We start from the raw sequence: 26902 nt of genomic DNA, 5'->3' as shown, positions 1-26902 counted from the left end.
GGAACAGGAATGTGTGCCGAGAAATGTGTCTTCCATTTCTGTGAATCTGTATGTTATAGTGTTAGTGGTTCCAGAGACAGAAACCTCTCTAACAGACAATAATTCCTGGAAGATAGTCAGTCTATCCCCAGAGAGACACACAGAGGTTGAGTCTTAAATGACACCCCATTCCCTATACAGTGCACTACTTTTGACCAGAGCCCTGTTCAGGGAATAGCTAGAGCCATTTGGGATGCATCCAGATGCAGCGGCCCCAGGCATTAAAGCTCAGCACTAGGCTTGATTTACAGCCAGTCAGCCAGCCATTGTATAGGGAGGAGGACAGAGAGGAGAGAGGAGATGTGACCCACTCATAAACACAGTGTAATTCACTGGTGCACTGTGAGCACGGAACATACCATCTATCATCCTCTGTGCTGTAGTGTCACTTATCTGTGGTAAAGCTGGATGGTTTTATCTCCGGCCAAACCAGACAGTAAATTAAAAGTCATGGTGAGTGAATCCTATGACCATATCTGCAGAAATACGTGCTTGAAGACACATAATCAGCCTTATTTCTCAAATCTAGAAAACAGACTGTAAATTCAAGGCCACACACACACACACATCTAAGGATGGTGAAGTCGTTGGCCATCCCCCTAAGTGTCTAGAGTGCAGACAGCAGAGATATGAGTAGACACAGAGTGATGTCTGCTATGCTGTGATCTTCCAAAGGCCTTCTTTTCAATGTCTGTCTGTATCCACCTTATACTCTTAGATAAAAAGGTTCTGGACAGAACCAAAAAGAGTTCCGAACACCCTCGTGGGTCCACCTAAGGACAAGGACATCGTCTCCCACACATCCATTTATGCATCCTCACTCCCTTTTTCATTCTCTTTAAGACAGACCAGACCAGACAGACAGGACAGACACAGACAGACAGTGTGACTCACCGTTCCACAGACAGCCATAGAGCTCCACTCGTAGACAGACGCTCATGACCCGGTCTGCCAGGGGGTAGAAGCGGACATAACGGGCAACAATGGGTGGACCCAGGTCCTTCAGAACCACATCATAGGTGTTCTCATTCCCAGACACCACCTGGGGGGTGAGAGGGGGGGGGGGACAGTCAAGAGTAGCATGGAGACCCATTGAATTACATTTACATTTACATTTAAGTCATTTAGCAGACGCTCTTATCCAGAGCGACTTACAAATTGAATAACCATGGATAGCATAATTAAGCATTTAAATGTGAAAAAGCAACACGGACATAATGGAATACAGAAATGGTAGTGAATGAATGATACATAAAAGGGCTTTAGGAAACTAGTGAGATTCAAGGATGCTGTGAGGGGTGGCTGAATAAAAGGTTTGTATAAGACAGAAATAATGGAATGAGTCAGAGAAGCAGAGCCAAGGGGAGAGAGATACATTATATAGATAAAACACACACACACACAGACACTTGTCTTTACCTCCTGCCCCCAGCGGTCCTTCCAGGTGATCCAGGTGCGTCCGTCTCGGGAGTAACGGAGCCGGTAGCTGCGGGCAAACTCCCGGCCGTGCCCGTCGGCATGGCGACCCTGGGTACCCACCAGAGCCAGGAAGTGCAGCGAGCGCAGGTCCACCTGGAAGAGAGAGAACAAGACGTCTTTAGTCACTGATCTAAGGTCAGTTGTAATGTAGTGCTCTGACCCTCAGCCCATCCTGACCCTCTACCTCCAACACAGGGAAACTAGGGAACTTCTACCTTGATTAAATTAAACACAAACTAGAACCCAATGAAATGTGGCAGGATGAATGCACCTCTTGCCAATGGAAACAGAGAATCCTTCACATATAGTATGTGGTTGTAGCCCATGTCTGACCTGGAGGTACTCTGAAGCACTGGGGAACACTGCTCCTGCAGGACACCACGCACCATCACCCTCTCCTGTACTCAACCTGGGGGAGGGGGGGGGGGATTATTCAATTATACATTTATGGATTCCATAATGAGATCAGTCTGGATAGAATAGAACTTTGTCATCCAAACTATCCAAACCACAAATACTTCTTACAGAGACCACAATATCCATCACCACAAACAGACCACAGTACAACCACTTAGTCACTGGCAATAGGATCAATTCACACGGAGAACTGGTCCACATGAAGCAATCCAAACCTGGACCATATACAGACCAGCCCTAACACCCAGACACATATCTTTTTGTCAACTTTGTTGAATTGAATGATAATAGAGTTCTACTACAGTTGATCGCGATCCCACTGAGGTCAACCTACCATTCAGAACACTAGGTCATTGACACTGATGAAGGGAGGGAAGAGGAGATAGTTGGGGATAGAGCCAGGCCAGGCCTCACTGCATCATACAGTACATCAGATACGAGGGAGGGAAGAGGAGATAGTTGGGGATAGAGCCAGGCCAGGCCTCACTGGCCTCACTGCATCATACAGTACATCAGATACGAGGGAGGGAAGAGGAGATAGTTGGGGATAGAGCCAGGCCAGGCCTCACTGCATCATACAGTACATCAGATACGAGGGAGGGAAGAGGAGATAGTTGGGGATAGAGCCAGGCCAGGCCTCACTGCATCATACAGTACATCAGATACGAGGGAGGGAAGAGGAGATAGTTGGGGATAGAGCCAGGCCAGGCCTCACTGCATCATACAGTACATCAGATACGAGGGAGGGATGGATAGATGAAGAAAGGGAGAGAGAGAGACAAACCAGGCCTCTCCACCCTACATCAGCCAAAATGATTAATATGAAAGATCACTGACGTGCAAAAGGAGACAAACTGTCCAAGTCCTCTACCCCCCTCTATTCCCCCCTCCATCACTCTATTCCCTCTTTCTCACTCTCAGACCAGCCAAGTCCTCTACCCCCCCTCTATTCCCCCCTCCATCACTCTATTCCCTCTTTCTCACTCTCAGACCAGCCAAGTCCTCTCACCCCCCTCTATTCCCCCTCCATCACTCTATTCCCTCTTTCTCCCTCTCAGACCAGCCAAGTCCTCTACCCCCTCTATTCCCCCTCCATCACTCTATTCCCTCTTTCTCCCTCTCAGACCAGCCAAGTCCTCTACCCCCCTCTATTCCCCCTCCATCACTCTATTCCCTCTTTCTCACTCTCAGACCAGCCAAGTCCTCTACCCCCCCTCTATTCCCCCCTCCATCACTCTATTCCCTCTTTCTCACTCTCAGACCAGCCAAGTCCTCTATCCCTTCCTCCTTCTCTCTAAATTCCCTTCCTCCCTCTCTCCTTCCCTCCATCTAACATGCTGTAATCCAGCTGCTTTCGGACAATATCAGTGAGCACCTCCCTAAGATCACACACCAGGCTTCCTCCCTCCCTCGTTCCATCCCTCTTTCAATATCCCCCTCCATCACAGTGGTGCCCATTTTCCCTACTTCTCTCTCTTCCCCTCTCTCTTCTCCCCTTTCCCTCTCTTCCTCCATTCTTCTCTCTCTCGCTCCCCGATCCCTCCCTCTCTCTCTCTCTTCCCCTCTCTCTCTTTTCCCATTTCCCTCTCCCTCCTTTCTTCTCTCTCTATCTCTCTCTCCCCCATCCCTCTCTCTCTGTCTGTCTGTGGTGTCTCTTTAAGGGGTTGGGGCTGATCACCTCCACATGAACTGACAGTCAGCCAGCAGACCCAGCCCAGACACGGCAGGCTAAGAGAGACATGGAAACTGAGGCACACACACACACACTCTGTGGATGTCTAGTAATAGACCATGTCAATCTGCCTTGTTTAACAGATAGGCTGGTCGTGTAATATCATGACCTAATGTGCTATAAAGAGACACGCTGGCCACAGCCTTGTATTGTAATCTAATAGTCTTCTCCTGTGTGATTTAAACATGGTGACAACAGATGACAGACATACTCAACGGTAGAGAGATACAGACCCAGAACCAGACATGAATAGAGATAATGTAATTGCACACACACACACGCACTCACACACACAGGCACTCACACACACCGGCACTCACACACACACACACACAGGCACTCTCACACACACAGGCACTCTCACACACACACACACACAGGCACTCTCACACACACACACACACACACACACAGGCACTCACACACAGGCACTCTCACACAGGCACTCTCACACACACACACACACAGGCACTCACACACACACACACAGGCACTCACACACACACACACAGGCACTCACACACACACACGCACAGGCACACACACAGGCACTCTCACACACACACACAGGCACACACACACACACACGCACACACGCACACAGGCACACACACACAGGCACACACACACAGGCACTCACACACAGGCACTCACACACAGCCACACACACACACAGGCACACACAGGCACTCACACACAGGCACTCACACACACACACACAGGCACTCACACACACACACACACAGGCACTCACACACACACACACACACACAGGCACTCACACACAGGCACTCACACACACACACAGGCACTCACACACACACACAGGCACTCACACACAGGCACTCACACACACACACAGGCACTCACAGGCACTCACACACACACATGCACTCACAGGCACTCACACACACACATGCACTCACAGGCACTCACACACACACAGGCACTCACAGGCACTCACACACACACAGTCACTCACAGGCACTCACACACACACAGTCACTCACAGGCACACACAGGCACACACACACACAGGCACTCATACACACACAGGCACTCACACACACACACACACAGGCACTCATCACACACAAGCACTCACACACACACAGGCACTCACACACACACAGGCACTCACACACACACAGGCACTCACACACACACACAGGCACTCACCCACACACACACACACACACACACAGGCACACACAGCACACAGGCACACACACGCACACAGGCCCTCTCACACACAGGCACTCTCACACACAGACACACACACACACACACACACACACACACACACACACACACACACACACACACACACACACACACACACACACACACACACACACACAGAAGCACTCACACAGAAGCACTCACACAGAAGCGCTCACACACAGGCACTCACACACAAGCACTCACACACAAGCACTCACACACACACACAGGCACTCACACACACACACAGGCACTCACACACAGGCACTCACACACACACATGCACTCACAGGCACTCACACACACACATGCACTCACAGGCACTCACACACACACATGCACTCACAGGCACTCACACACACACAGGCACTCACACACACACAGTCACTCACACACACACAGGCACACAGTCACTCACAGACACACACAGGCACTCACACACACACACAGGCACTCATACACACACAGGCACTCACACACACACAGGCACTCACACACACACACACAGGCACTCATACACACACAGGCACTCACACACACACAGGCACTCACACACACACACACAGGCACTCACACACACACACACAGGCACTCACACACACACACACAGGCACTCACACACACACACACACACACAGGCACACACACACACACACGCACACAGACACACACACGCACTCTCACACACAGGCACTCTCACACACAGGCACTCTCACACACAGGCACACACACACACAGGCACACACACACACAGGCACACACACACACAGGCACACACACACACACACACACACACACACACACACACACACACACACACACACACACACAGGCACTCACACAGAAGCACTCACACAGAAGCACTCACACAGAAGCACTCACACAGAAGCACTCACACACATGCAAACACATTTTGTATACCCTATTTGCACTCTCCACAGTCAAGCATTGAGGTACAAAGGACCCAAATATGTCAAAGGTCGCAGAGTCTTAGAATCATGGAAACCAGAAACACTTCTCCTCCACAGAGATCAGATACTATAACAGCTGACACAGAGCTACACAGGCCAGCTGCTGGGCTTTTTCTCTTTGGAAGGTATGCAATAACACACACACACACCGACATACGTACCTGCCGTGTTTGGCCTCAGTAGAGTCTGACCAGGCGCTGGAAGCCGTGATGTCAGAGTCAGGGATGGTGCCATCCTCCATCCCCAGGGCATAACGACACTGAGCTGCATGTATGTGGCCGTGCGTGTGTATGTGGGTTTGTGTTTGTGTGTGAGAAAGGGAGACATAGACAGAGGGGGGGGGGACAAGAATGAGATAGAGACTATATAATATAATTCATCATGCCTGTCATACAGTGTAGAGGGCGACCGATTATGATTTTTCAACGCCGATACCGATTATTGGAGGACCAAAAAAGCCGATACCGATTAATCGGCCGATTTTTAAAATGTATTTGTAATAATGACAATTACAACAATACTGAATGAACACTTATTTTAACTTAATATAATACAACAATAAAATAAATGTAGCTTCAAGTAAATAATGAAACATGTTCAATTTGGTTTAAATAATGCAAAAACAAAGTGTTGGAGAAGAACGTAAAAGTGCAATATGTGCCATTGTAAGAAAGCTAACGTTTCAGTTCCTTGCTCAGAACAGGAGAACATATGGTGGTTCCTTTTAACATGAGTCTTCAATATTCCCAGGTAAGAAGTTTTAGGTTGTAGTTATTATAGGAATTATAGGACTATTTCCCTCTATTATTTTTTTATTTGACCTTTATTTAACTAGGCAAGTCAGTTAAGAACAAATTCTTATTTTCAATGACGGCCTAGGAACAGTGGGTTAACTGCCTGGTCAGGGGCAGAACGACAGATTTGTACCTTGTCAGCTCTGGGATTTGAACTTGCAACCTTCCAGTCACTAGTCCAACGCTCTAACCACTAGGCTACCCTGCCATTTGTATTTCATTAACCTTTGACTATTAGATGTTCTTCTAGGCACTTTAATATTGCCAGTATAGCTTCCGTTCCTCTCCTCGCCCCTCCCTGGGCTCGAACCAGCAACACAACGACCACAGCCACCATCGAAGCAGCATTACCCATGCAGAGCAAGGGGAACAACTACTAGAAGGCTCCGAGCGAGTGATGTTTGAAACTCTATTAGCGCGCGCTAACTAGCTAGCCATTTCACTTCGGTTACAACAGCCTCATCTCGGGAGTTGATAGGCTTGAAGTCATAAACAGCGCAATGCTTGACGCACAATGAAGAGCTGCTGGCAAAACGCACGAAAGTGCTGTTTGAATGAATGTTTACATGCCTGCTTCTGCCTACCACCGCTCAGTCAGATACTTAGATATGCTTGTATGCTCAGTCAGATTATATGCAACGCAGGACACGCTAGATAATATCTAGTAATATCATCAACCATGTGTAGTTAACTAATGATTATGATTGATTGTTTTTTTTTAAGATATGTTTAATGCTAGCTAGCAACTTACCTTGGCTTACTGCATTTGCGTAACAGGCAGTCTCCTTGTGGAGTGCAACGAGAGAGAGACAGGTTGTTATTGCGTTGGACTAGTTAACTGTAAGGTTGCAAGATTGGATCCCCCGAACTGACAAGGTGAAAATCTGTCGTTCTGCCCCTGAACAAGGCAGTTAACCCACCCTTCCTAGGCCGTCATTGAAAATAAGAATGTGTTCTTAACTGACTTGCTAGTTAAATAAAGGTATAAAATTAAATAATAAAAAATAATTTTAAAACATAAGATTTAAAAAAATAAATAAATAAATAAATAAATAAATAATAATAAAAATAATATTAAAAAAAAATAAAAATAATAAATAAATAAATAAATAAAAATATATATATAATAATAATTTAAAAAAAATAAAAAATTACAAATTGGCAAATCGGCGCCCAAAAATACCGATTTCCGATTGTTATGAAAACTTGAAAATCAGCCCTAATTAAATCGGCCACTCCGATTAATCGGTCAACCTCTAATACAGAGACTAGAGGACAGAATATAGCATTCTACTATCATACATTCTACTATCATACATCAGGAGTAACATGGTAGCTACATGTACATCCACGTCCCCCATATCACTGATGCTGTCAGTGATATGGGGGGCGTGGATAACTGATGCTGTCAGGCTATGAGGGCATGGGGTGGGGTGGATAATGATGTCAGTGATATGGTGGCATGGTGGCGTGAGGGGGATAATGATGCTGTCAGTGATATGGTGGGGGTGGGGTGGATAATGTTGTCAGTGATATGGTGGTGTGGGGGGGGATAATGATGCTGTCAGTGATATGAGGGTTTAGGGGTGTCTGATATGAGGGTGATATAATGATGGTGATATGAGAGCGTGGGGGGTGGATAATGATGCTGTCCGTGATATGGGGGGCGTGGATAACTGATGCTGTCAGGCTATGAGGGCATGGGGGTGGGGGGTGGATAAAGATGTCAGTGATATGGTGGCGTGAGGGGGATAATGATGCTGTCAGTGATATGGTGGCGTGGGGGTGGGGTGGATAATGATGCTGTCAGTGATATGGTGGCGTGGGGGTGGGGTGGATAATGCTGTCAGTGATATGGTGGTGTGGGGGGGTATTAATGATGCTGTCAGTGATATGGTGGTGTGGGGGTATTAATGATGCTGTCAGTGATATGAGGGTGTGGGGAGGATAATGATGCTGTCAGTGATATGAGGGTGTGGGGGGGTGGATAATGATGCTGTCAGTGATAATGAGGGTGTGGGGGGGTGGATAATGATGCTGTCAGTGAAATGGTGGCGTGGGGGTGGGGTGGATAATGCTGTCAGTGATATGGTGGCGTGGGGGTGGGGTGGATAATGTTGTCAGTGATATATGGTGGTGTGGGGGGGGATAATGATGCTGTCAGTGATATGAGGGTGTGGGGGGGGGGGTGGATAATGATGCTGTCAATGATATGAGGGTGTGGGGGGGGTGTGGGGGGTATTAATGATTCTGTCAGTGATATGAGGGTGTGGGGGGTATTAATGATGCTGTCAGTGATATGAGGGTGTGGGGGAGTGGGGTTGGATAATGATGCTGTCAGTGATATGAGGGCGTGGATAAAGATGCTGTCCGTGATATGAGGGCGTGATAATGATGCTGTCAGTGATATGAGGGTGTGGGGGGTGATAATGATGCTGTCAGTGATATGAGGGTGTGTGGGGGTGATAAGGGGGGAAGTTCTCAGTTGCTGTCAGTGGATAGGATTGTGGGGTTGGAAGATAAACCCTCTGAGACACACACACACATACCCCCTACACCCCCACACGGACAGGCCTGTTTCATTACATCATTGCCAAGCTGCCAATAAAACTCTCTCTCTCCAGGCCTCTACATCTCTCTTTTTACTCCCCTCTCCGTTATTGCCCTCTGTCTCCATTGGCTTTCTTCCCACGCTCCATCTCTCTTTCTCCCCCTTTCACACACATGGTGGGTGTTTCCCTTCCTTTATTCACTCTTCATATCAGTTCATATCCCGGTACTAATGGGCTATTTCCTCCTATAAAAGACGTGTTGTTGCATCACCGCAGCAACGGTGTGGAAATAATAACCATATGGATCAAATCAGATGACAACAGTATGTGTGTGTGTGCGTGCGTGAGACAGATAATTCACTGTCTGCTGATCCCCTGGAGGTGACAGAAAACGGCAGCTCTGGTTTCACCTTGTGGAGTTTAATTTTCTCTACTCTCTCTATCTCTATCCCTCTCCTCCCTCCTTCCTTCCCTCACTCCCCTCTCTCTCTTTGTATGATTGACAGGTTGATAAGCAGCCTGTATGAGGTTGAATACCCGAGGCTACCTGCTACCATCTCTCTCCTGTAACACATGGTTGCCTAGGAGACATGGGCCTGAAACATAATCGGCTGCTGATAGCTGATGGACAGACTTAAGGCACACATCCAAGAATGTGAGGAGAATGTAGACAAGAGGGCGAGGGATGGAGGAGGATAGGGCAACAGGTGAAGCCAAGATGGAATTGTCTGACATTTCTGAGGGGGTGCCTGTGAGATCTTAAATGGAAGGTAAAACACATCTGTTCTGATTATAGTACTTTCCCCTGTTATGACTCAAATTGTATTAAACCTGGCCGATTGGTCAACGATCATCCATCCCTACACCGTCTACTATCTACCTTGGCTTTAACTAGGTAAGTTATTGAGAACCCATTCTCTTCAACAATAACAACCAATCATATTCTAGGGATCTGATTTGACCTTAAACAGCCACTTCCTGTCTAACATCTGACCTCTTACCTGGTTTAAAGTGCCACTCGTGGTCATCCGCAGCCGACAACGCCACCAGGACGATGGTAACCACGATGACAGGCAACAGACGCAGCTCTGGGGTTGCCATGGCACCAGCAACACACCCGGTTACCTGTCCGGAGTCACACTGACAACCACAGGCATACCTGAGAGAGAGAGCGCGAGAGACAGAGACAGAGAGAGGAAGGATTAGAAGATTTCAGAATGCATGAATAATTCATTTTGTATCATGAAAGACAGAATACAAGAGAGTAGGAAGAATGAGAGGTGATCATTTCTGTCTAAATGTCAGGTCCATTCTAGTAGATACAGTAGTAGATCCTCTATACATCCACACTGTGTGTCTAGTAGATACAAATAACTCAATTCAACACAACAAAATACAACAAAACAGACCAGTGGGTGGGGTTATATCCTGCCTGGTTGGCCCTGTCCGGGGCTATCGTCGGACGGAGCCAGTGTCTCCCGACCCCTCCTGTCTTGGCCTCCAGTGTTTATGCTGCAATAGTTTGTGTCGTGGTGCTAGGGTCAGTCTGTTATATCTGGAGTATTTATCCTGTCTTATCCAGTGTCCTGTGTGAATGTAAGCATGCTCCGTCTAATTGTCTCTCTGTCTCGGTCTTTCTCTCTCTCTTTCTCTCGGAGGACCTGAGCCCTAGGACCATGCCTCAGGACTTCCTGGCATGATGACTCCTTGCTGTCCCCGGTCCAACTGGCCCTGCTGCTGCTCCAGTTTCAACTGTTCTACTTGCGGCTAAGGAACACTGACCTGTTCACGGGACGTGCTACCTTGTCCCGGACCTGCTGTTTTCGACTCTCTCTCTACTGCACCTGCTGTCTAACTCTGAATGATCGGCTATGAAAAGCCAACTGACATTTACTCCTGAGGTGCTGCCCTGTTGCACCCTCGACAACCACTGTGATTATTATTATCTGACCCTGCTGGTCATCTATGAACATTTAAACATCTTGGCCATGTACTGTTATTATCTCCACCTGGCACAGCCAGAAGAGGACTGGCCACCCCTCAGAGCCTGGTTCCTCTCTAGGTTTCTTCCTAAGTTCCTGCCTTTCTAGGGAGTTTTCCCTAGCAACCGTGCCTCTACATCTGCATTGCTTGCAGTTTTAGGCTGGGTTGGGGTTTTAGGCTGGGTTTCTGTATAGCACTTTGTGACATCGGGTGAAAAAAAGGGCTTTATGAACACATTTGATTGATTGATTGACTCGTGGGACCACAACACAGACACCATTGGCTTGGTTTAGATCTGTTGTTGCACAATGAACCAATCGAAGGGTGGTATAATTAGCCAAGCCAACATTACTTAGTCCTTCAGCGTTCATGTCATTTCCAACTCCCTTATTGCAAACTCCTCCTCAAGCGCTAATTGGCTTAAACATAACAGAAGGGATGTTTCGAGATAGAGAAAGACAGTAGTAAATACAGTGGGGCAAAAAAGTATTTAGGCAGCCACCAATTGTGCAAGTTCTCCCACTTAAAAAGATGAGAGGCCTGTAAATTTCATCATAGGTACACTTCAACTATGACAGACAAAATGAGAAAAAAAAAAAATAAGAAAATCACATTGTAGGATTTTTTGTATTTTATTTGCAAATTATGGTGGAAAATAAGTATTTGGTCAATAACAAAAGTTTCTCAATACTTTGTTATATACCCTTTGTTGGCAATGACAGAGGTCAAATGTTTTCTGTAAGTCTTCACATGGTTTTCACACACCGTTGATGGTATTTTGGCCCATTCCTCCATGCAGATCTCCTCTAGAGTAGTGATGTTTTGGGGCTGTTGCTGGGCAACATGGACTTTCAACTCCCTCCAAATATTTTCTATGGGGATGAGATCTGGAGACTGGCTAGGCCACTCCAGGACCTTGAAATGCTTCTTACGAAGCCACTCCTTCATTGTCCGGGAGGTGTGTTTAGGATCATTGTCATGCTGAAAGACCCAGCCACGTTTCATCTTCAATGCCCTTGCTGATGGAAGGAGGTTTTCACTCAAAATCTCACGATACATGGCCCCAATTCATTCTTTCCTTTACACGGATCAGTCGTCCTGGGCTCTTTGCAGGAAAACAGCCCCAAAGCATGATGTTTCCACCCCCATGCTTCACAGTAGGTATGGTGTTCTCTGGATGCAACTCAGCATTCTTTGTCCTCCAAACACGACGAGTTGAATTTTACCAAAAAGTTCTATTTTGGTTTCATCTGACCATATGACATTCTCCCAATTTTCTTCTGGATCATCCAAATGCTCTCCAGCCAACTTCAGACGGGCCTGGACATGTACTGGCAGGATTTGAGTCCCTGGCGGCGTAGTGTGTTACTGATGGTAGGCTTTGTTACTTTGGTCCCAGCTCTCTGCAGGTCATTCACTAGGTCCCCCCGTGTGGTTCTGGGATTTTTGCTCACCGTTCTTGTGATCATTTTGACCCCACAGGGTGAGATCTTGCGTGGAGCCCCAGATCGAGGGAGATTATCAGTGGTCTTGTATGTCTTCCATTTCCTAATAATTGCTCCCACGGTTTATTTCTTCAAACCAAGCTGCTTACCTATTGCAGATGCAGTCTTCCCAGCCTGGTGTAGGTCTACAGTGGAGTTTGGAGTGTGACTATTTGAGGTTGTGGACAGGTGTCTTTTATACTGATAACAAGTTCAACCAGGTGCCATTAATACAGGTAACGAGTGGAGGACAGAGGAGCCTCTTAAAGAAGAAGTTACAGGTCTGTGAGAGCCAGAAATCTTGCTTGTTTGTCGTTGACCAAATACTTATTTTCCACCATAATTTGCAAAGAAATTCATTAAAAATCCTACAATGTGATTTTCTGGATTTTTTTTCTCATTTTGTCTGTCATAGTTGAAGTGTACCTATGATGAAACATTACAGGCCTCTTGTCTTTTTAAGTGGGAGAACTTGCACAATTTGTGGCTGACTAAATACTTTTTTGCCCCACTGTACATGTAGATCATTCATCAGATCACATAGCCAGAAAAGGACAGATAGAGAGAGAAATAGAGGAAGGTAACAGATATATTTGAGATGAATGACAGTCCAGCCTGTGTATCAAAACTACAAGTAGAGGGGCTAAGCGACACACAGACAAAGAGACAGAGAGACGAGCGGGACAAGACAGGACAGGACAGACAATCAATCCTTGGTCCTACAAATGGTGGAACATTAAAAAGTGGATTTCAGAGCCTCATTCTAAACACGATTTCTATGGGTGGTGTAGTCAAAGAAATATAATTAATTCAAGTTCTAATTCATTCTACTTCTATGGTTGTAGTTAGGCATGTATCAGACACAGAAGGCAGTAGCCCGAGCATGAAAAAGTGGATTTCAGAGCTCCCTTCTAAACACTGTTTCTCTGGGTGTTGTAGCTGTTATACTGGGGCCTGATTGGGTAGATAGGGTACTGTCGTAGTTAGACTGGGGCCTGATATGGTTCGATGGCAGTTCGACTGGGGCCTGATAGGGTGCTGTAGTAGTTAGACTGGGGTCTGATGGGGTGCTGTAGTAGTTAGACAGGGGTCTGATGGGGTGGATAGGGTGTTGTAGTTACCCGTCTACGAGACACAAAAGGGCTTGTCCAGTAGTTTTACTGGTGGATGGTTAATGATTGGGGGTGACGGAGGCAGGGAGGGGGAGACAGCTGGTAGCGGAGGGGGTGTAGAGGGGTGGCCTGGGGTTCCTGTGGGCTTTCTGTGTTTCGGCTTCAGCTCTGACTTCACTGGCACAGACCGACAGCTGACACACAGCTGTAGGGACACAGAGGAAGGGGAGAGACAGTGTGATGGACAGAGGGAGGGAATGAAGAGGGGTATGAAGACAAGTGAAAAGTGGAATCGGAGGCATAGAGAATGGAAGAGAAGGATGGAACGAAGGAGCGGTCCAGATGACATGGATGACATAGTAGAAATAGTGTGTGTGTGTGTGTGTGGCACAGAGGAGATTTCAGGGATAGCCAGTGCAGCTGTCCAGAACAAGAGACAGGCGCTAGGCAACAGATACAGGGTGCAAGTGTTCAGAGAGGGAGAGAGAGTAGACAGCTTGTTTTGAGGAAACACCCGAGCCTTCCAAACGAGTGAAGCAGTGTGTGTCTTGCTTTGCCAGATGACACCATGTTGAAATATGTCTCTTACAGGATTCCAGTAACTCTAAGCATGCAGAACCAGAGCTGAGAATCTTCCTCCGCTGGCTTGTCCACTATGTCAACAATCCTACACAGTCACCACGGTAACCACTCCACATCGTAAACGATCCCTGTCACAATCAATAACAATGTACTTGACCAATGTTACAACAGATAAAATACTTTTACTGACCAGCGACCACAAAACTGGATGGAAACACAAACCTTAGGTTCTGAAGAAAATACAACCAAATTAAATCCCCACTAACCAAAACCAACATTATGTTTGGCATAGACAGTCAAGTGTTTTTGAGGAAGTGGAAAAACAAGCCGCAGTGTTTAGGGAGAAGCTAGGCGGAGCTCATAGTGTTTAGCTAACCATCCATCTCCCTCCACTCACATGATTTGTCCAGACTAATCCAGTGCTAATGAATGGTTATGAACAGCTGTCCCACCACACAACAATAAAAACAGACAGAGAGAGTGATGGGAGGAGGGAATGAGTGAGGGAGGGAGAAGAAAGGCTCTTGTAAAAAAAAGTATGCTTCAGAGAAAGTTTGACAAAAGAGTTTGGATTCCTTTTGGCACTGCAATGTCTCATGACAATCACATTGTAATTTGCATTCCAAACTATACTGGGAAAAAATATAAAACGCAACATGTAAAGTGTTTATCCCATGTTTAACGAGCTTAAATAAAAGATCCCAGACATTTTCTATATGCACAAAAAGCGTCTCTTAAATTTTGTGCACAAATTTGTTTAAAACCCTGTTAGTGAGCATTTTTCCTTTGCCACAATAATCCATCCACCTGACAGGTGTGGCATATCAAGAAGCTGATTAAACAGCATGATCATTATTACACAGGTGCACCTTGTGCTGGGGGGGGACAATAAAAGGCCCATCTAAAATGTGCAGTTTTGTCACACAACACAATGCCACAGATGTCTCAAGTTAATGGAGCGTGCATTTGGCATGCTGACTGCAGGAATGTTCATCAGAGCGGTTGCAAGATAATTTAATGTTAATTTCTCTACCATAAGCCACTTCCAACATTGTTTTAGAAAATTTGGCAGTACATCCAATCAGCCGCACAACCGTAGACCATGTGTAACCACGCCTACCAAGTACCTCCACATCTGGCTCCTTCACTTGAGGGATCATCCAACCCAGGGCTCCCGAGTGGCGCAGCAGTCTAAGGCACTGCATCTCAGTGCTTGAGGCATCACTACAGATTCCCTGGTTCGAATCTAGGCTGTTTCACAATCAGCCATGATTGGGAGGCCCATAGGGTGGCACACAATTGGCCCAGAGTTGTCCAGGTTTGGCCGGTGTAGGCCGTCATTGTAAATAAATATATTTTTTAACGGACTTGCCTAGTTAAATAAAATCTGTGTCGAGCCACCTGGACTGATGAAACAGTTTGCAAACCAAAGAATTTCTGCAAAAACTGTCAGAAAACGTCTCAGGGAAGCTTCCCTCCGAGCTCATCTTCACCAGGGTCTTGACCTGACTGCAGTTTTCCGTCGTAATCAACTTCAGTGGGCAAATGCTCACCTTTGATGGCCACTGGCATGCTGGAAAGTGTGCTCTTCATGGATGAAACCCCATGTCACAAGGATCTGTACATAATTCCTGGAAGCTGAAAATGTATCAGTTCTTCCAAGGCCTGTATACTCATACATGTCACACATTGAGCATGTTTGGGATGCTCTGGATCGACTTGTACAACAGTCGACAGTGTGTTCCAAGTTTCTGCCAATATCCAGCAACTTTGCACATCCATTGAAGGGGAGTGGGACAACATTCCACAGGCCACAATCAACAGCCTGATCAACTCTATGTGAAGGAGATGTGTCACGCTGCACTAGGCAAATGGTGTCACACTAGAAACGGACTGGTTTTCTGATCCACGCCCCTACCTTTTTTTAAAGGTATCTGTGACCAACAGATGCATATCTGTATTCCCAGTCATGTGAAATCCATAGATTAGGGCCTAATTTATTCATTTCAATTGACTGATTTCCTTATATGAACTGTAACTCAGTAAAATCTTTGAAATTGTTACATGTTACATTTATATCTTTGTTCAGTGTATAATGTGATTGTCTGGTAACTGCTAAGATCAATAGTGCCCATTAAAACACCCATTCAAGTTGGGCCATACAATGAGAATTTTTCATATTATATGACTTGATGGTATCAAGCCCAACTTTGAGTTGGAATGTTCATCCACTCAGTCTAATTCTAAGGGGTTGAGTTTGGACCTGGGGTAGAACAAGGAGCTGATTCTAAATCTATTATATTCTCTGTGTTCTGTCTTCTCTGTGTGGAGTCCATGAACACAGCAGCCACAGAGACCGTTTTTCTCCCCAGACAGTCAGTAAGACAGACAGACCGTTTCTCTCCCCAGTCAGCCAGCCAGTCAGTCAGACAGACAGACTTAATAGTAAACCTCCCACTGGGGAGGTTAGAAAGTAGAGAGGTCTTTGTTCTGGTTTTCCGTCAGACCCAGTAGAGGGAGTAGAGGGAGTCACTGAGGCACAACCATCCGGTGAGTCCTGGATAGATGGAAACACCTTTTAACCTTCCAAGCACTTACAGTGTTCAATGGCGTCAGCCGGGGAAACAAGGCGGCACTTGAAGGCTTTCCTGAACGAGAGCAGATGGTTTTGTTGTTTTGTCTGTGAGTCAGTGATCGCCTGGTCCCAGGTCTGTTTGTGAGGTCTTGACACATCATAGGGGTATACTACAAAGTAGGATCAATGAGTTAGCAGGCTAACTTTAACAAGTAGAAATAACTGTTGATTTTTTGTTTCATTAAAAAGCCAAACTTAGATATAGGGATGGGTATCGTTAAGATTTTAATGGTATTACTACTCATCGATCCGGTACTTCAACGGTATTCTTATTGGTTATTTTTTTTACAAGAAAACAACCCAAAACAAATTAATAACAGAATTAACACTGCTTTATTTTCTGAAATGTAAATAAATAAAATAAACAATTATTTACAGCAAAATAATCAGTAATTAGTTCAAAACATTGCTATTATTGACTAATGTTGTGGGGATGGAAATGTAAAACAAATTAAATAAACAATATTTTCCTGCAAAAGGCAATACAGTGGTATAGAGCAACACGGGTGGGACATGCAGGTAGGCTGCAGAAGACAATACAGTGGTATAGAGCAACACGGGTGGGACATGCAGGTAGGCTGCAGAAGACAATACAGTGGTATAGAGCAACACGGGTGGGGCATGCAGGTAGGCTGCAGAAGACAATACAGTGGTATAGAGCAACACGGGTGGGGCATGCAGGTAGGCTGCAGAAGACAATACAGTGGTATAGAGCAACACGGGTGGGGCATGCAGGTAGGCTGCAGAAGACAATACAGTGGTATAGAGCAACACGGGTGGGACATGCAGGTAAGCTGCAGAAGACAATACAGTGGTATAGAACAACACGGGTGGGACATGCAGGTAGGCTGCAGAAGACAATACAGTGGTATAGAGCAACACGGGTGGGACATGCAGGTAAGCTGCAGAAGACAATACAGTGGTATAGAACAACACGGGTGGGACATGCAGGTAGGCTGCAGAAGACAATACAGTGGTATAGAGCAACACGGGTGGGACATGCAGGTAAGCTGCAGAAGACAATACAGTGGTATAGAACAACACGGGTGGGGCATGCAGGTAGGCTGCAGAAGACAATACAGTGGTATAGAGCAACACGGGTGGGGCATGCAGGTAGGCTGCAGAAGACAATACAGTGGTATAGAGCAACACGGGTGGGACATGCAGGTAGGCTGCAGAAGACAATACAGTGGTATAGAGCAACACGGGTGGGGCATGCAGGTAGGCTGCAGAAGACAATACAGTGGTATAGAGCAACACGGGTGGGGCATGCAGGTAGGCTGCAGAAGGCAATACAGTGGTATAGAGCAACACGGGTGGGACATGCAGGTAGGCTGCAGAAGACAATACAGTGGTATAGAGCAACACGGGTGGGGATGCAGGTAGGCTGCAGAAGGCAATACAGTGGTATAGAGCAACACGGGTGGGACATGCAGGTAGGCTGCAGAAGACAATACAGTGGTATAGAGCAACACGGGTGGGGCATGCAGGTAGGCTGCAGAAGGCAATACAGTGGTATAGAGCAACACGGGTGGGACATGCAGGTAGGCTGCAGAAGACAATACAGTGGTATAGAGCAACACGGGTGGGACATGCAGGTAGGCTGCAGAAGACAATACAGTGGTATAGAGCAACACGGGTGGGACATGCAGGTAAGCTGCAGAAGACAATACAGTGGTATAGAACAACACGGGTGGGACATGCAGGTAGGCTGCAGAAGACAATACAGTGGTATAGAGCAACACGGGTGGGACATGTAGGTAGGCTGCAGAAGACAATACAGTGGTATAGAGCAACACGGGTGGGGCATGCAGGTAGGCTGCAGAAGACAATACAGTGGTATAGAGCAACACGGGTGGGACATGTAGGTAGGCTGCAGAAAACAATACAGTGGTATAGAGCAACACGGGTGGGGCATGCAGGTAGGCTGCAGAAGACAATACAGTGGTATAGAGCAACACGGGTGGGACATGCAGGTAGGCTGCAGAAGACAATACAGTGGTATAGAGCAACACGGGTGGGGCATGCAGGTAGGCTGCAGAAGACAATACAGTGGTATAGAGCAACACGGGTGGGGCATGCAGGTAGGCTGCAGAAGACAATACAGTGGTATAGAGCAACACATGTGGGGCATGCAGGTAGGCTGCATAAGGACTAAGAGTTCTTAACAGTTCTTCTGGAGAAAGATCAACAGATTTGCCTTCTCTGGCAGAAGTCGGGACCTCTCCTGGCTCATTGTGTTCCCTGCAGTCGAAAATACCCTCTCTCTAGGTGTGGAGGAGGCTTGAGCACAGAGGTAGCTTGTTGCAATGTTTGTGAGGAGGGGCAGAGAAGCTCTCTTATCCCACAGCACAGGATCTTCAGCCATGGGGATGGGAGGCAGGCCTTTGTAGAGCTTGACCTCTAGGTCAACACGCTCGCTAAGGGTGAGGGACGAAGTGTCCTGTTGGATCGTCAACCTCAACTCCCTGTCCTCCTCTGAGAACAGCTTCTCCAAGGCACTCCTTGTTTTGTACAATGGAGGGACTGTCTCCTCCATTTCCTCTCCTTCAGACTCCTCCTCCTGTTGCTGGTGCTCCGGCTCCTCTGGCAGCCCTGGTGTTGCTCCTGTCACATTGGCCTCAGCATTTGCCTCCCTCAGCCTGTCCCAGATGGCGTCACTCACCGGGCCCCCTTTAAATCTGGGGTCTATTGCTGTGGCCTCATGCAGGAAGGCTTGAATGTCCTCATCCTGATAGCGCTCGGAGAGGTTCTCCCAACACCTTCTCTTCGATGGTTGCCACCAACGTTGTATCTTCATGCTTCACAGTGAAGTGCTCTTCCAGTTTGTGGAGGTTGGATATGATCTGTCCACAGGTGGCATTCTTTTCACATGATACACACACTGTGGATGTATAAAAGATTCCCATGAGCTGGACAAACTCCAGACGGTCCAGGTTGTCCTTGGTCATTGCTTTTCAGTCATGGGTCCAAGGCTGCTGCTTGGATGGCTGGATACTGCACCATGAATCTCTCTATCATTAGATAGAGTTCCATCTGGTCTTCACATCAAGGATGAGTGAGTGTTGAGGAAGGCCTGAAACAACAACAAAAAACAACATACATTTAATTACCGCGCACTTGAATATTGAGTTAAAAAGTTAGATGTGGGAATTTCAAAATAATACTTGAATTAATTGAACTGGCTTCTTACCAAGGAGCTGCTGCTTTTGGACATTGGATCTCTTGAACCACACGACCACTGTTCTGATTCGGGGAGCCCATTTATCAATGGAAGTCATGTTGTAGATTTTCTGCGCTGCCAGATTCAAGGTGTTTGCAAAGCATCCTATTTTTAGGATGTGTAACCTCTTGATGGCAACATCCATATAGCCAGCATTATCAACAGTCACAGCTACAATCTTGCTCGGCTCTGTCTCAAACTCTTCCAGAATGTTTGAGATCTCCTCTGACACTACTTCGCCAGTTTGCCATTTGTACACTGCCCTGGTGTGGAGGACCTTCTGTTTTACACTGCCCTGGTGTGGAGGACCTTCTGTTTTACACTGCCCTGGTGTGGAGGACCTTCTGTTTTACACTGCCCTGGTGTGGAGGACCTTCTGTTTTACACTGCCCTGGTGTGGAGGATCTTCTGTTTTACACTGCCCTGGTGTGGAGGATCTTCTGTTTTACACTGCCCTGGTGTGGAGGACCTTCTGTTTTACACTGCCATGGTGTGGAGGACCTTCTGTTTTACACTGCCATGGTGTGGAGGACCTTCTGTTTTACACTGCCCTGGTGTGGAGGACCTTCTGTTTTACACTGCCCTGGTGTGGAGGACCTTCTGTTTTACACTGCCCTGGTGTGGAGGACCTTCTGTTTTACACTGCCCTGGTGTGGAGGACCTTCTGTTTTACACTGCCCTGGTGTGGAGGACCTTCTGTTTTACACTGCCCTGGTGTGGAGGACCTTCTGTTTTACACTTCCCTGGTGTGGAGGACCTTCTGTTTTACACTGCCCTGGTGTGAAAGATCTTCTGTTTTACACTGCGCTGGTGTGTAGGACCTTGTTTTACACTGCCCTGGTGTGGAGGACCTTCTGTTTTACACTGCCCTGGTGTGGAGGACCTTCTGTTTTACACTGCCCTGGTGTGGAGGACCTTCTGTTTTACACTGCCATGGTGTGGAGGACCTTCTGTTTTACACTGCCCTGGTGTGGAGGACCTTCTGTTTTACACTGCCCTGGTGTGGAGGACCTTCTGTTTTACACTGCCCTGGTGTGGAGGACCTTCTGTTTTACACTGCCCTGGTGTGGAGGACCTTCTGTTTTACACTGCCCTGGTGTGGAGGACCTTGTTTTACACTGCCCTGGTGTGTAGGACCTTGTTTTACACTGCCCTGGTGTGTAGGACCTTGTTTTACACTGCCCTGGTGTGGAGGACATTCTGTTTTACACTGCCCTGGCTTCTGTAGTGCACTGTAACAGTGAGATAGTGGTCCTGGCAGAGGCTGGTCCACTCGTCTGATGTGATGGCCAGCTTTGGCACGTCCTTCAGCTCAGTGATCACATTGGCCTTTTCTACCCCATACCAGGTAGGAATGAATGTGTATCTGAGGTAACTCCTGGAGGGAGGGCTATATTTGGGGTTGAGTACCTTGCTCATCTCCCTACATTAAAAAATATATAGTTTTCATGTGTTTAATTATCATTATTGAATTATTGTGTTGTTGTATATTGTATTGTGGAGTGATGGGACTAACATACAACCCTACTACTATATCCTAAAAATGAATACAGCTCAATATATATACTGACAGGCTGTTACCTAAAGCCCTTGGACTCCACTGTTGCAAAGGGGTGTAGGCCTTTCACTATGAACTTGGTCTCGGCTAGGTGGCACTCATTCCCCCTCTCCTCAGTCATCCTCCCACTAGCTGCCAGTGTGAAGGGGCTTTGGGCTTGTCTTTGGCTTGGACCAGCGGTATTAGAGGGAGCAGCGGGTTGGTTCATTGTTGCTGCAAATTTAACAAAAAAGTTGCAAAATCTTTAAATGGGTGATTTAATTTTTGAACGCACCCACAGCTAAACAATCAGCTGGCTAATGGTTCCTTTTGATCATGAATCCATGTTCTCGTAATCAATCTAGTTAACTCTGTGTGTTGGCTCTAGGCTGCTAGCATACATACCTAATGTAGATCGGGCAACGAGAGATGAACTACGAGCTAGGCAGTCGAAAACTGCATTTCTCTGCCTGTACATGATGCACTTTCAATAGATGTTTGGACAGATTGCTTGTAAGGGCAGAAACACGAGCAAAAGTCTTGTTGCACTTGTGGCAATGAGCATTGTCAGCATCGACTCTGGTGAAGTGTAACCACACTTTTGAACGTTTAGTTCTCTCCACCATCGTCACTAACTAAGAGCAGGGTCTTTCTTGTGTGTGTGTGTGTGTGTGTGTGTGTGTATGTGTGTGTATGTATGTGCGTGTGTGTGTGTGTGAGAGACAGGCTCCGCGCGACAGCGATTTCTCTTCTGAATTGGGAATAACGAAAATGCATCATAGACAAATGTCTTAATCTTATTGCAAATTGGAAACGGTTGGTGAGATAAAATGTGCAAAATAACATTTATGTAAGCAATAATAAATAGGAAATGTATTTTCTTAATTTCTCCAGTGCCGAAACCAGAACCGATAACGTCTGAGCTCATCGATACTACGGTCTTTCATAATTTAGCCCCGGGGCCCGTTTAATACCGGGTTTCGGTATACATATCTATATGTGTTATTGGTTGTTGAGTCAATTAGACCATGCCCATTTCAAGCTTATCTTTCTAAAAAAACGACAACGTTATTTCAGAATAATTAGGCAAGTTAGCTGGCTAACTCATAGTGAAAGGCCTACACCTGCTTTGTAGAATACCCCTTTGTTTATATATGCTGTTGTTGACAATACAGCAGAAACAGATCGGAGACCAGGCTAGGTCCTGGTTGTTGTTAGCCTGGTAACACTGCTACTGGTTCTGAGGGGCTGTACCTGGACAGAAGAACACTAGTGGCAGTGAGAGTGCTGAGCTACTATCCAGCAGGCATTTTTGCTAATCCTGCAAGAAGTTCTGATGCCCTTTCCCTGAAGTATTATTCAACTATCTGACTCAATGTATTTCTCCTCCATGGCATTGGTTATTGTTCTCAGAACACCATTGGTCACTGAAGCCGAGGGAAGATGGCTGCCCTCTTGGACAGTCGTCCCAACAGAAAGTTTTGACCCGGTCTCCGATCGATCGGGATAATTAAATAAAAAAAATACATTTTTTTTTATTTCACCTTTATTTAACCAGGTAGGACCGTTGAGAACAAGTAATCATTTACAACTGCGACCTGGCCAAGATAAAGCAAAGCAGTGCGATACAAACAACAACACAGAGTTACACATAAACAAACGTACAGTCAATAACACAATAGAAAAATCTATATACAGTGTGTGCAAATGAGGTAAGATTAGGGAGGTAAGGCAATAAATAGGCCGTAGTGGTGAAATATTTACAATTTAGCAGTTAAACACTGGAGTGATAAATGTACAGAAGATGAATGTGCAAGTAGAGATACTGAGGTGCAAAGGAGCAAAAAATAATAATAATAGTATGGGGATGAGGTAGTTGGATGGGCTATTTACAGAGGGGCTATGTACAGATGCAGTGATCAGTGAGCTGCTCTGACAGTTAGTGAGGGAGAGATATGACTCTCCAGCTTCAGTGATTTTTGCAATTTGTTCCAGTCATTGGCAGCAGAGAACTGGAAGGAAAGGCAGCCAAAGCAGGAATTGGCTTTGTGGGTGACCAGTGAAATATACCTGCTGGAGCACGTGCTACGGGAGGGTGCTGTTATGGTGACCAGTGAGCTAAAATAAGGTGGGGCTTTACCTAGCAAAGACTTATAGATGACCTGGAGCCACTGGGTTTGGCGATGAATATGAAGCGAGGGCCAGCCAACGAGAACATACAGGTCGCAGTGGTGGGTAGTATATGGGGCTTTGGTGACAAAATGGATGGCACTGTGATTACTCAGCAAATTGGATGCAGTCTGAGTGTTGGAGGCTATTTTGTAAATGACATCGCCAAGTCAAGGATCGGTAGGATAGTCAGTTTTACAAGGGTATGTTTGGCAGCATGAGTGAAGGATGCGAAATAGGAAGCCGATTCGAGATTTAATTTGGGATTGGAGATGCTTAATGTGAGTCTGGAAGGAGAGTTTACAATCTAACCAGACATCTAGGTATTTGTAGTTGTCCACATATTCTAAGTCAGAACCGTCTAGAGTAGTGATGCTGGTGCGGCAGGTGCGGGCAGCGGTCGGTTGAAGAGCATGCATTTAGATTTGCTTGCATTTAAGAGCAGTTGGAGGCCATGGAAGGAGAGTTGTATGGGATTGAAGCTTGTCTGGAGGTTAGTTAACACAGTGTCCAAAGAAGGGCCAGAAGTATACAGAATGGTGTCGTCTGTGTAGAGGTGGATCAGAGAATCACCAGCATCATTGATGTATACAGAGAAAAGAGTCGGCCCGAGAATTGAACCCTGTGGCACCCCCATAGAGACTGCCAGAGGTCCGCACAACAGGCCCTCCGATTTGACACACTGAACTCTGTCTGAGAAGTAGTTGGTGAACCAGGCGAGGCAGTCATTTGAGAAACCAAGACTGTTGAGTCCACCGAATGTAGTGATTGACAGTCGAAAGCCTTGGCCAGGTGGATGAATAGAGCTGCACAGTATTGTCTCATCGATGGTCTAAGAGAAGAAGTGTGGTGTGGTGCGTTGTCCTTCAATGGCACATATGGATCCTCTCACTGGATTCCAAGAACAACAAACACACAGATGGAATGAAGCCATCTGTCTGGGAACAATGGCTGTGGTGGATATCCTCTGTGATGAGGCTGTATGGAACAGCACTATTGGTTGGTCAGTCAGTCAGCTGTCCACTCATTCAGTCATCCAGTGATTCACTAGTATGTGTCAGCTGACACTTCATCAATACCAGGAAGGACCAGTCAGCAGGAAGTACATCCAGTCAGAAGTTTGGAATCTGAACTGATTTTGACAGGATGGAGCAGGAAGAGGAAAAGTGAGTCATTTAAAAAGGACAAAAAGTGATGAGAGGTGAAAGACAGATGGAGAGAGAAACTAAGAACATGCTTGAGAGTGAGGAAGGAGAGAGAGGGAGAGAGGGGAGAGAGAGCCATGCGTCCTCCGAAACACAACCAAGCCACACTGCTTCTTAACACAGCGCGCATCCAGCCCAGAAGCCAGCCGCACCAATGTGTTGGAGGAAACACCGTACACCTAGCGACCTGGTAAGCGAGAGGAGTCGCTAGTGCGCGATGAGACAAGGATATCCCTACCGGCCAAACCCTCCCTGACCTGGACGACTCTAGGCCAATTGTCGCCCCATGGACCTCCCGGTCGCGGCCGGCTGCGACAGAGCCTTGGCTCGAACCCAGAGTCTCTGGTGGTACAGCTAGCACTGCAATGCCTTAGACCACTGCGCCACCCGGGAGGCCCATAAAAGTCATTTTTAAAAGCGGGCGGTGATAGAAAAAGAGTGAGAGAGTGAAAGAAAGGGAACTAATTTCCAGGAATAGTTTGGCCTCGGGAAGTGTGGCATGACTCATTACAATGGCTCTCTGCTTTCCAAAGCACAGTTTCAACAACTCACACACACATACATATGTACACTTTCCCTTCACCTAACTGCCAGTGCCAACACCATAAACTTACGCCATGCACAATAACATTGCTCTGAACCAATCTAAGCGACGAGGAACTGGCAGACAAAATATTTATGCAACAAAGACCAATGAATCAACTCTTTAGGGAAGTGAGACAGGAGTAAAAAGTATTGTAATAAACTCTGATTCATTATATGCAGCTTGGGCCAAGTAGAAGTCAATCATTAAGGGAGTAAAACTTACAGTTACTCCATTATATTCCTTCCCCCTTTCCCTAGCCCCCTCCTCTCCTCTATAGTTTGGATCAGGTCATCTTGGCCTTCCCCAGTACTCCTTACTCTAACTCCCTCTCAGCTCCATAAGAGCTTTATTTCTATGATTGCACATTCTTCAGTGTGTCTACATCAGTGGAGGCTCCTCAGAAGAGAAAGGGGAGGACCATCCTCCTCAGTGAATTTCATAAAAATAGTGAAACATTAAAGTTCTCGTTTTTAGATAAAACTATACTAAATATATTAATGTCACCAAATAATTGATTAAAACACACTGTTTTGCAATGAAGGTTTACAGTAGCCTCAGCAGGACTCTGTAGGGTAGCACCATGTGTAGCCGGAGGACAGCTAGCTTCTGTCCTCCTCTGGATACATTGACTTCAATACAAAACCTAGGAGGCTCATGGTTCTCACCCCCTTCCATAGACTGAAACAGTAATTATGACAACTTCCAGAGGAAGTCTGTGGCTGCTATGAAAGTGAACTGTGTTTGTGTGTTATCAGGGGTGTATTCATTCTGACTATTCTGTTGAAAAACAATTCTTAAACGGAACGGGGATAAACATACCAGAATTTGGCTAATAGAAACTGTCATTTGCAACTGTTGGACTAATGATTACACCACAGATCAGCTCGGTGAAGGCAAGAGTGTGGAAGCCAGTATTGAATGTCTCATTCTGTCACCTTGATTACTCAAAATTCTCTTGACCTTTGCACCTACGTTTGTAAACTTTAATTCATAGGCTAGGTTGTAGCAACCTCATGAAAATGTGAGTATCATGTAGAAGCCTAAACCTATCGATGTTACATTGAGCTGGGTGACTGGAACATGAATGACAGTCATCCAATACGCTGTGAAAAAGTTCTAATCCTCCCTCATCTCAAACGGCACAGACCGCCACTGGCCAATATAGTAAAGCAGACAGA

At 46.4% G+C, this 26902-nt stretch overlaps 2 protein-coding genes across 2 annotated transcripts in view; both read right to left on the bottom strand.

The window, feature by feature from the left end:
* The window catches only part of LOC135522114 (epithelial discoidin domain-containing receptor 1-like), a 58459-nt gene that overhangs the window by 20637 nt on the left and 10920 nt on the right, over positions 1-26902 (bottom strand). The window contains exons 3-7 of the mRNA XM_064948095.1: positions 10210-10367; positions 6024-6126; positions 1852-1927; positions 1459-1611; positions 934-1081 (exon numbers count right to left, since the gene is read on the bottom strand). Coding sequence (XP_064804167.1) covers positions 934-1081; positions 1459-1611; positions 1852-1927; positions 6024-6126; positions 10210-10367 — 638 coding nt within the window. The remainder of the gene's footprint in view (positions 1-933; positions 1082-1458; positions 1612-1851; positions 1928-6023; positions 6127-10209; positions 10368-26902) is intronic.
* LOC135523085 (uncharacterized) lies at positions 18845-20490 on the bottom strand. The gene is made up of 2 exons (XM_064949815.1): positions 20198-20490; positions 18845-20080 (listed from the first exon to the last, which is right to left on the bottom strand). The coding sequence occupies exon 2, from the start codon at positions 19802-19804 to the stop codon at positions 19169-19171; it is 636 nt and encodes a 211-aa protein (XP_064805887.1). The 5' UTR covers positions 19805-20080; positions 20198-20490; the 3' UTR covers positions 18845-19168.

This window comes from Oncorhynchus masou, chromosome 30 (assembly GCF_036934945.1).
Source record: "Oncorhynchus masou masou isolate Uvic2021 chromosome 30, UVic_Omas_1.1, whole genome shotgun sequence".
NCBI lineage: Eukaryota > Metazoa > Chordata > Actinopteri > Salmoniformes > Salmonidae > Oncorhynchus > Oncorhynchus masou.
The sequence above is the reverse complement of the archived record's forward strand: the minus strand, read 5'-3'. Positions and strand labels throughout refer to the sequence as shown.